General features: G+C 33.6%; 3 protein-coding genes across 5 annotated transcripts in view; all 3 read right to left on the reverse strand.

The window, feature by feature from the left end:
• LOC108755775 (malate dehydrogenase-like) overlaps positions 1 to 1,000 on the reverse strand; it is a 5,461-nt gene extending 4,461 nt beyond the window's left edge. For all 3 annotated transcript variants that reach the window (XR_001939786.1, XM_018499015.1, XM_018499013.1), the window contains exon 1: positions 376 to 1,000. Coding sequence is in view for 2 of the 3 variants with exons in the window: in XM_018499015.1 (XP_018354517.1) it covers positions 376 to 960 (585 nt within the window). In the remaining variant the exon portion in view is untranslated. The remainder of the gene's footprint in view (positions 1 to 375) is intronic.
• A 1,083-nt stretch (positions 1,001 to 2,083) lies between these two features.
• On the reverse strand, positions 2,084 to 5,243 carry LOC108755729 (condensin complex subunit 2). The gene is made up of 2 exons (XM_018498929.1): positions 4,932 to 5,243; positions 2,084 to 4,215 (listed from the first exon to the last, which is right to left on the reverse strand). Exon 2 carries the CDS (start codon positions 4,132 to 4,134, stop codon positions 2,125 to 2,127), a length of 2,010 nt encoding a protein of 669 aa, XP_018354431.1. The 5' UTR covers positions 4,135 to 4,215; positions 4,932 to 5,243; the 3' UTR covers positions 2,084 to 2,124.
• Positions 5,244 to 7,451: 2,208 nt separating this feature from the next.
• Positions 7,452 to 10,905, reverse strand: LOC108755823 (meiosis-specific with OB domain-containing protein). The gene is made up of 8 exons (XM_018499123.1): positions 10,785 to 10,905; positions 10,346 to 10,477; positions 9,493 to 9,761; positions 8,943 to 9,165; positions 8,406 to 8,522; positions 8,067 to 8,232; positions 7,776 to 7,983; positions 7,452 to 7,637 (listed from the first exon to the last, which is right to left on the reverse strand). Exons 1-8 carry the CDS (start codon positions 10,903 to 10,905, stop codon positions 7,452 to 7,454), a joined length of 1,422 nt encoding a protein of 473 aa, XP_018354625.1.
• Positions 10,906 to 11,441: the final 536 nt, after the last annotated feature.

Consider the following 11,441-nt stretch of genomic DNA (forward strand, 5'->3'; position numbering starts at 1 on the left):
ATTATTTTTAATTTCGAACAACAGTTTTTGTGAGATACAGATTAAAAACTGGTCAATTATAGATTACGGTTAAACGACCACTTAACCATAATCTATAATTAACTTGCAGTTTTTAATTGTTATATCTCCTAAAAATTGCTCAAAATAAAAAATGGCAAAATACTTCTGTCACTTATTTTTTTTTCAAGAATTCGCTGTGGTATTTTGCTGCACGAATTTCGAAACATTCTGTATATATAATTAACAAAGCAAAATTTTCAATTTCTTCTCGATCATCAAGTTAGGTCTTGATATTTCTCTCCTTTCATCATTTTATTTCATTTCAATGGACACAAAAAAAATTTCTGTGTAATGTGTATTTCTCAAAACTCTTACTTCTCTGAGAGCCTGCTTTATATCCTTTTCTCGAAAGTAATCTATACGAGGGCTGGTTTCCAGCTGTGACAAATCTGTCAAAGCCTCTAATGAGGAGTCCCTTGTATCCACCAGACGTATGCTTTTGATAATCTTATATTGCTTCAAAAGAATCGCGGTGTAAAGAGGTGTCACTCCCCCACCGATGATGCATACTCTGATGTTAGCCTCATTATCTTTTTGCATATTTTTATCTTTTTCTTTCCTCGTCAATTTTTTCGCACTCTTCTCCTTGATCCTCTGGACTTTTCTATAGTCAGTCGGAAGGTTTTTCGAAAATTTACGATGCAAAAAAATAGGATGATGTCTATATCGCCGTGATAAATCGAGAAACAATCTCGATAGCGCGATCATAATTAAATGATTTTTAACGTTTTTATGGTTATGGAAAGAGGAGTACGATTTATAAGTACATTTTTTTTTCAAGATTTTGTAGAATGAAAACAAGAAATTATTGTCAGAAGTGGTCGTGCGAATCACGCTGGATTTATGCGAGACAAACAAGTGATTTGCGATACGTGAAATATGCATATGAAGCTTGTACATACATGAAGAAACAGATTGATATCCCTGCAACTTAATTAAAGCGAGTAATAAAAGTGAGAGATGCGTTTTTTTTATTAATATAAAAAAATACTTTATTCTTATATGACAAAAATATATATCTATGAACATATATCATACTGCACCATGTTATAAATACACATTTTTTAAACATTTTTTAAACATTTTGTCATGTAAACATTCTTGCAACAATCTGCAATGTAACTATTCATTTAGATTCGTATTACGCACAAAAGATTAGAGAGAATAGAAATAAACAGATTTCAACTTACTAGGAATCGGTTACATCGGAATATATAATTTCTAGTAGATTGAAATCGGTTATTCCCTATTCCGTTTCCTTATTCCTTTAATTGTACGCAGCCCCTTATAATTTCTTATACAAAAATTCTACGTTTGACACGAGCAGATCGATTGTCGATGGATAACGTAAATTTGAAAAAATAAAATACTGGGTATCGTGTTATAAATACAACCATTTAAAAACATCGGAAACACTTTCGCAACACGTAACTTTCGATAATTATCCATTTTATACAAAATTTTAGGTAATATTTTTAAGCAATTGATTCTAACAAAAAATCGATTACCATTGACGGACGCGGAAGTTTCAAAAATCTGTTAGATTTAGATATCCTTGTGCGATTCAAGTAGATAGATACACGTCACGTTTGTATAACATAAATATTGGTTACAATCTAACCGAATTAGAGATTCGTTTAATTTCTAATACATTTATTGTTGTCGAGATTTCGTAAATAAAAAGTTGTCAACTCATTTGTCTGTAACAAGGATTGTACAAGTAAATATTGTCCTAATTTCTGATTAATATTCTTCCAAAATTACGTTGCATAAATATGTAACGAATTAGAGATTTTATAATAGAGTCTGGATACGAGCGATTTTTCAAAAGCCTATGAGAAAAAGGCACATATGTGTATATTTTTTTTCTGCATATATTATCTGACTCTAACTTATATCATCTCACTCTATAATAAAAGTTAGTAAAACAGTAGAATGAGATTCTGTTATAAGATCTCTAGTAACGATAGTATAACTTGCAATACAAATTTTATTACACTCTGTCCTGTCTGTCTTTTTACGTTCTGTCTATATTTGAATATATACACACAAAAGAAAATCTTGTCACTTCAACGATGGCGATCCAGATTGAATGATAATATCAGACATGTCTGGTACCGAACAAATCTTCAATTCTTTCTCATTCGCCAAATGCAGCATAGATATAAAAGAGATCGGTACGCTCAATGCCTCAGCGTTGCTTTTCGTCAGCAATTTCGGCAGTGCCTTGTAAACGTCACTGAATTGCTTGCTCTCCTTCATCGTATCGGTCACGTCTACTGTTTGTCCAGTATTTGTCTCATTATTATTTGTGGACTTCAAACAGGTCCATATGGATTTCTTTAGTTGTCGCATATCGATTTTCTTCGCTTTCAAACAATACGCGATGGATATTTTATTAATTAACTTTGGCGCGGCAACTAAATTGTCGCCAGTAAGACCCTGATTATCCATTACGGCGCTATCATCAAAGTTACCATCCTCTCTCCCATAATCATCATAATCTTCATTGTGTTCAACATTGGGACAGTATTCCAGCGTGTCGTTTGGATTGTTATAGTCGTATCTCTCGCCATCAGATACGTCAGCGACATTAACCGCATTCTCTTTCTCACTACTTTCCTTTATAGTTAATTTCTTGTACATATAGAGCTTGCTGCCTTGCGTAATATCGTAATGCACATCCTCCGGTAGAGTCAAATTTTCAGCGCTCCATTCCGCTTTCGCGGTTTTGGCATGTAATTTAACAGTATGGCTCTTTGACGCGAACTTTGCGTCTATGATATCGCGTGCCTCGTCATATAGCAGTTGAAATTGTTTTCTCTTTTCTTTTGTCTTAGCTTGCATGCAAGCTACTTTTGCACCTCTGTCGACAGCGGGAGATTTCATGAAATTCCAAAACTTCCAATGGGACGGGCCAGCCCAATGCAAGTTCATGTTTGGTTGAATAAAGGAGTACTCAGATGCCCGGACGTTGTGCACTTCTACGACATTCACTGGACGATCCATCGTTTGTCGAAAACATGCTTGAACATTCTCGTTGTCATCATGTTCGATGTCGAAGTAGTTCATGGGCTCGGGCACCGGATCGTTATCATGCTCCACGCTTGCATCCAAATCAAATTGAAATCTGTTCTCACTGTCATCAGGAGATTCGATTTCCTCTTCCGGTTCGTCCTCTACGGACCAACCGAGAAACTCAAAGTTTGAATATGATGTACAAATCTCCAAATTTGAGAAATCTTCAATCGCTGGTATGACATACTTTACGTTTGAATTATTTTGCGATTCAGGTTTATTCTCTAAGACATCGACGAGCACGTCGTTATATTGATGCAGATAAAAACCGGAATTCGCGTGGTTCGGCAACATCGCTTGGTACAACATATCGCTGGTTTGTAGATCTCCTTCGCCTATCATCGTCGACATAGGTTTTGCGATCTCAATGTTGCCTCTCAGAGCTTCTACAGTGCTGAAGATCTTTTGCTTCGATTTCTTCTTTTTTTTCGGCACCTCGACGTTTTCCGCGTCTTCCTGCGCATTTTCTTCCTGATCCGAATTTTTCTCCATATTCACCATTACCTGTTTATCCAGTCCACCAACCATTTTGAGTATTTCCATATGTACGTTGTCCACACGATATCCATAGATCTTGGTGCTTACGTCTAAGGAGGTGCTAGCCACTAGTAAATTTGACATATTGACATCCTGTTTCTTTATCATATACGTCATAAAATCGATCATCTCCAAACTAAATGCGTTCTTGATATTGATCTTGTTCTCAGCATTCAGTTGTATGCATTTATTCATGCTCTCGGCCATTTGGGGTGCTGGAATATTCGCCAAAAATCCTAGGCCCAGAGATAATCTTTTGCCATTACTTTTTCCATTAGACGGTGATGTTGTAAATATTTCACGTCGACGAGCGATACGTTCTGCCTCATCGTCGTTTTCTGATAAATTAGGTACTGATGAAATTTGAACAATGGATTTTCTTCGCAACGGTGACGAAGAATTTGGTGAATTTTGTATAGATTCCAATCTCTTATGCATTATAGATTTGTGAGAATCCATTTTGTAAAAAACAAATTTTATAACTTTTATTTATAGATATACTGCTATAGTTTACACTTGTCCTTAAATACTCTCAGCCTCCTGAAACAAATAAGCGTACATCGGTTCAATTAGTACGATAAATTTTCTATGACATAAGAGAAGTAAATCACTTATATAATTCTATTATGTATTTCATTCGTAATACAGATTCTATATCACTTTTCAATTATTCTTAATGAAAATTATAGTCATAGAAAAGTATGAAGCATTATAAATTATATCGCAAACTGCTTGTATAAGCAATTTATAATCTAAAGGTTTTGAGAATTATATTATTCTTAAAAAAAAATTTTCTTAAAGAATTTTAAGATAATTAATGAGTTTACCTGAAATAAGTAAATGTGCAAGATTTATAAATCTGACTACTCCAATGAATTTATTAAAACAAATTTAAGGAGGATATTAGGAAGAATTGTAATTATAGTTATAGCATAAACAATTTAGATAAATGATAAATGAGTTTACTTTTAAAGTCTGTTAAAGATCTCCAATCAAACTAGAATCATAAAAGAAATAATTTGTATTGATTGAAAAGGTTATACATTCCGTTTATTAAGTTCTCAACAAATCACTTTATTATTAGTGCACAAAGATTGACGAAGTGCAGTAGAATTCTTGTAAGAATCAGTATTATTCTAAAGCTTGAAAAAAATCATTTTAGTCATAACGAGATCCTCGTTTCTCAAAAGTAGTAGTTGACGGGTTATGTCAATTGAGTGTACTTAACAATAGATATTAGCAGTATCTATACCCACCGATAAGGTAGTAAAATTCTTCGCTATTTTCTCGAGATCGGTCCTGATCAACCGCAACAGAATATAATAACGTTGCAGTTCATCGCGAATCTTCTGCAGAGCTTGCAACGTGCGCTCGTCGTGAGAAGGCATTGGACTTGACAGAAATATACGTGAAACACTCGAAGAACATCTTACGTTGAAATGTTAAACGCTCATTTCAATTCCACACCTCACATCCTACCGCTCAACATTTCACCTTAACTTGCGATCTTACGATTGGGAATTACTATCAATGGAAATTACTCTGGATAAACGAAAAAGTACGTTGCGTTTCTGTTGCGAGCGATGTCATATTTAAATTCACAGACACTGTCATGGACGATATTGGCGTTACCGCGCGTTCCTAAAAGCATCTTTACGTGGAGCATTAAGGTGCCATTGCATAAGAGCGTCAAGCCACATTATAATCATACCCAGTAGCGACAGTGAAGTGAACTTTTTTGTGATCTGCAACTTTTATTGCGCATGTGTCGGTTTATACATTTAGGAATATGGCGGACGTATTAGGAGCTTAACAGAAATTCAAATTTAAGTTATCCTATCATAGCTCTACTGTGTACACATCACAACATGGCGGTGAATCGTGTGACTTAAGAACACCTACATCAAAAGTGCCGACTGTCAGTGTCGCTACTGTGTATGATTATACTGTGGTCAAGCATCGAGCGTCGAGTATTGTGAGCTTACTATTCGCTAAAAACGGGTCACGTGATCAAAATCGACGAATCAAACTCACGACGCTCGACGATTGACGCAATTTGACGCTGCCATGTAAGGCCCACATCACATTAGCGATTGGAGATTACGTCTACATTCGCGTTTGCATTCCTTGACCAATCAAAATGAAGCTACTGATCAACAATTCCGATTGATTAAAAGAGCCCATTCAGCAGACACAACAATTGAGTAAGCGCTCGCTGCTATTGATGAATTCTTCTAGATCTAAAATTCCGATTGGACGAGCTAAAAGAATACATCAATACAGCGTGCTCACTCAACTGTGAGCTGAATGCGCTCAAAGATGCAACCGCAAATGCAAACACAATCTCCAGTTGCTAGTATGATATCGACAAAAGGACTATGGCACACAAAAAAAACTTAGTAAAGTGTCGAAAGTTTAAGATGCCTCATCAGAGTCTATCTAAAATTACAAATATCTGTATAATTTGGATAAAATATTAAAACTACGTGTATATATATGTGTGTGTGTATGTATGTATGTATATGTAATATATATATATATATATATATATATATATATATATATATATATACCTTAGTCATATCAAACAGTTGAGACTGCTGAACGCAACCATTGAGGCTACAGTTCACTTGATGCTTCGAAGCATTTTTTGATTGGTCAATTAGTAAAATTCTTTCTTTCGATTGATCAATCAAAAACTTCAAAGCGTTTGTAACGCCAAGTGGACCACAATGTGATCGTTCGGATCTATAATAACGTATTCCCCAGCAAACGAGAATGAATTAAAATGGATTGAAATTTTTTTCTATCCGAATGCGTTTTAAATAGCGAATACTTTTTTTGGATTTAGTTGGATTCAATTAGATTCAATTAGATTCAATTGGATGCAATTGGACTGAAAAATTGCATTTCCTATTTAAAATTTTGAATTGAACAGTATTCGCAATGCACAGAAAAAGCTAATATTATTTTTAGATTGAAAGGCATAGAGATATGCTCCATGCAATTCCTTTAAATGAATAAAAATTCAGGATTGAAAAGCATTCATTTTAATATTCGTGAATCAATATTTCTGAAAATCTGAATCCATTTCAATTCATTTCAATCCATTCTCGTTTGCTGGGTCGATTCGAGCGGATTCGCACCAACCTAAGTTGAACGCCTACCTAAATGACGTTGTGTGCTCTCCTATTAGTGAAATATAACGTCAACCAATAGTAAAACATTATCGAATCTAAATGGGAGCAAATTCACTCGGATAAAATGTTATAAATAACAATCAATCATGTTCATTTACTCGACGAGCAGGCTAGCTGCTTTGTCGATTTTAACGCACCCATTAATTTGCTGCTCGCTGTTAATTGACGCTTCTAATTTGAACGCACTCTTAAATCTGTTCTGTCTTAATACAGTTATAATTGAAAAGCTCGAGTGTAACATGTGAAAATTGCGAGGACAATCTTATCAGAAAGAAGAGAAAAGAAAAACTTTTATCATGTACTATAAATGAAAAACCCTATGATATATTGATTTTTATACTTAAGAATTAAAGGCAAAAAGATCTAATTATATTAAAGAGATATGTATTTGTATATTTAATTTATTATTTGTATTATACATGTATAATACAATATGTTATAGATAAAAGTACAATAAACATAAGCATTATAAGTAGTAAACTAAAGAAGTATATCAATTCGTATGATATATTTTTATGCGCTTAAATAAAAGGTTTATTATTATGACGAATTGTATCAAATTAAAAATATTAATTTTTAATACTGAGGCACAGATGCAATCTGTTCGAGAGCTTGTTCCATTTCATTGTCTGGTTGAATAGATAAGACCTTATATAAGGTGCGCGAAAAGACAGATGTCGGTCCGAGAATATATAGACGAACGTCACATTTTTCTAACAAATATAGCCATTTTAATTCGCTGCGCTTTTCTACTGTCATTGTCTGCAATAATTATATACTTTTTAAATATGAAAAATGGAATTTCAAGAATTTGTATTTTTTGTAAGTTCACAATTCTATAAGAGAGAAAAAATCGAGAGAGAGAGAGAGAGAGAGAGAGAGAATTGTTGATATGAGTACCTGAAATTCATCAACTGTGTAGCCCAAGACACGCTCCGCGATGTCATCGGTTAAACGACATCCGATAAGATATCCGGTGTCGTCTTTCAAATTTATTTTTACATTAAACTTTACAGTATTTAATGGTGTTCGCATTCCATTGCCAGACGGACAATTTAAATTCATACAGGAATCTTGCACGTCTGCGATAGACTTTTTACATAGAGCACTAAAAATGAAAGTAAAAAATAACAGCACAATTAATTTTTTAATTTATATAGATAATATAACATGAAAATAAAGATAAAGTACCATTTTATAGATATCACATCTTTGAGTGGACCGTCCAAATTCATTTCGGTTACCGAAGCCCTTACGATCGTTGCGAATTGCAATCTTTCACCCTCCGCAGTCGCTTTATTCTTTTGTAATTTCTCTGTGATTTGTTGTACCGTCATTACAGTCGTAATAGTCTCCGCTGTTAATACAAAAATTAATAATAATAATAATAAAATTTTTATTATACGCACAAAAAAAAACTTTTCTCGTCAAATTTGACCTCCATAAAATATAGGATCAAAGACATACTTATTTTTTTACCATTATTGTTTATATTATTTGAAACATTTTTTAAGCAAATTGTATTCTTACGATTTGGTATGGCGAACGGATCGCTGCATATGGAATCAGGATCATAATGCTGCACCGCATTCATAATATCTGCAGCTTGGGGTATGTTCAGACACTCCGTGATCAACGTTCGTCTTGCTACGTGAAATAAAAACGATTTACGAATGTAATAACAGTTCTTTCCATTGTTGTTTAATGCCGCTTATGTAACATATGGCGAAACTACCCAAAGGATTAAATTGATAAACGTATACCGTTTCATCAACTGTTGCTTAAGCAATTTAAAAGAGAATGGTTTTATATTCTGAAGAATCTTTTTAAAGACACCGATACACAATAATTTATTATAACGATATATCCGAATATTGAATTTTATAGATATATTCAGAGATTTTCTCTCGAAGGTTTTTTACTAGATATACTATCAATGATATAGTTTTCAGACATTCTAACAATTAATTCTTATAGTTAAAATTTATTGACGATACATTAGTTGGCGATATATTAAAATACTGTAACAATAAATTATACTAAGTCAAAATCAGATCTTTAACGTACAGATACTTAACGTCATTTTCTTCTTATACTCGTCATATGCAATGCGAGCATCGATCAAGAATAATATTGTCTTCTTCGGTTCCCAAGAGGCAGATCTCTCAATCCAGTCATTATCCCACAACATCAATGACACGGTATTATCCGTCGATCCATCTGCGACTTCGAAATTGCGACACGTTAAGGATCGTCCATTCCGTGTCATTATATTACGAGCATCAGCAATCTGCGGCACAATAATTAAAAATTATTGTTGATGTTTACAATAAGCATCAAAGTAATAGTTTTGAAGAAGTTGATGACTTTAAAGAATTATAGTCAACTTCCTCTAAACAATTGTAATGAGACAGTCAGTGAGAATATTCAGAAATTAAAAAACAATCAAATTATAGATAATAATTTTCAATTAAATAAATAATCTATATTCTCAATCTTACATATTCACGCACACACACGCACGCACGCACGCACGCACGCACACATATTATATAGCCATGAAAAACGGTGTGATTATTATATATAGACTCGAAGCGTTTTATTTGTTGCAACTTACAAACGTAACAACGACCAGAAGATCAACGAAGCGATCACACAGAGCGTCTATATTATCCAGAATAGTTTTTAGGCTTTTCGCGGAGGTCACATTTTTCACAGGTCGCGTTAACAGATCTTTGTATTGTTCGCGAGTTGGCGCGTCGTGATTCTGTATTAAGGCTATACCCTCATTTATGATCAAGGTAAAAGGGCTGGAGGTCGATGGCATGAATTGTTCGTTCTTATCATTGAGATTGCGTTTCACGATTTTTGCGCTTATCACTTCCACTGTAAAGCAAACTCTTATTAATATATGTGACCTTATTAATATATGTGGCGTATGAACGCGGCGCAGTTCTCGGACAAGACAAAAGCTTAGCTGTACGTACGTTGCATATAATTTCCAAAAATCTGAAAGTGTTAATGATTCTATTCTGTAATGATTATAACTACCTATATCGGTTCAGTGGTTAAAAGTTACAGAATATTCTGAGATTTATCGCAAATATTTAAATGCAGAAATTTGTTATTTTTTCTACGCTTTATTCGCACAAATAGATATTGAAACCGTTTATATTTAGAGCAATAGCGAAAAAAATGTATTGTATTAAATATAAATTATAGAAAGAGAATATATTGAATACATATACAATAAAAGAAAATTACGTACATACACTTTAATACGTAGTAATTTTTTAAATAATAATTTAAAAATAATAATAATTGTTAAATATATCTGATTAAATATTGATTTCCTATATAATAGTGATCTTTTAATGTGAGAGGGACGTTTAATCATTAGATATTATTGACTACAAAGTGAACCATTTGTTCTTTATAGTTTATGGACAATTTATTCATAAAATATTCACCTACGGATCCGATGATAAATGTGGACGATAATTTTTTTACATATTCCGTGCTGCCCCATACAGTGACGTTAATAAAGTCATCCTCGGAGTCGCGCAAAGTGAATGTCCATACGCCACGTTCGCCAGTATTAACTGTAATATAATTATCAGTAAGATTATAAGCAAAATAAATTAAACATAAAGGCAATTCAGCCGATTTGTCTAACAGATTCTCAAATCTAGGGCGACGCATTTAATGGAAAATTATATACATGCATTCTCACATGCATAACGCTTTTCATTAATGTGTAATTCAGATTGAAAGCTTTTTTATAAAAAAAATATATTTCTGCGAATCGACTCGTGTTTGTTTTCAAATCGATCGCGTTTTTAATTTATTGTTTTAAATACAAGTATATTGCAATAAGATGAAGAAGAAAAGAACAGCAGAGATACGTACATCTGGCACGAGATACGACAAACGTTTTCATATTCGTGCTGTTTATAATCACACCGATTATGAAGGTGTTCGGCGAGCCATCCTGCAGCGATCTTATCTCCTGCCTGTATAAAAAGGACATTTTATTCGATGATTAACGCGACGTGTCGTCAATTCAAATTAACGTAAATCAAAGTAGAAAACAGAAGCGAATCATTTGCGTTCGTGCACGCGTGCAGTTTGAAGTGCGCGAATGTCAATCATACCACGATTGCGGTCGAATCTCGTCACACTAAATTTTTGCTAAATTCAGAGCGCACATCGACGTCCAATAAAAAAAATGTTGATTTTTCGAAGACGGAATATGTGTTTCTAATATGATTATTATTTCTATCTATAATGTAATAAAAATAGATTAATTTTTATCTCGGTTTTTAATTTAGCCTTTGTCTCGAAATAAGAACAGATACGAGTACCGGCTACAATCTGATATTATATAATAAGATCATCTCTTCGATAGAGTACGATTTCAAGTTGTTACACGATTATTTTATCGGCGCGTAATCCGTGGTGCCGCAGCTCTTTTGTAAGAACGGCATTTAATCTGATTTTATACTAATTTAAGAAATTATTTTAAATCAAATTCAATTGAATTAATGTGATATAAATAATAATAAA

This window comes from Trachymyrmex septentrionalis, unplaced genomic scaffold (genome assembly GCF_001594115.1).
Source record: "Trachymyrmex septentrionalis isolate Tsep2-gDNA-1 unplaced genomic scaffold, Tsep1.0 scaffold9, whole genome shotgun sequence".
NCBI classification, from domain to species: Eukaryota; Metazoa; Arthropoda; class Insecta; order Hymenoptera; family Formicidae; genus Trachymyrmex; species Trachymyrmex septentrionalis.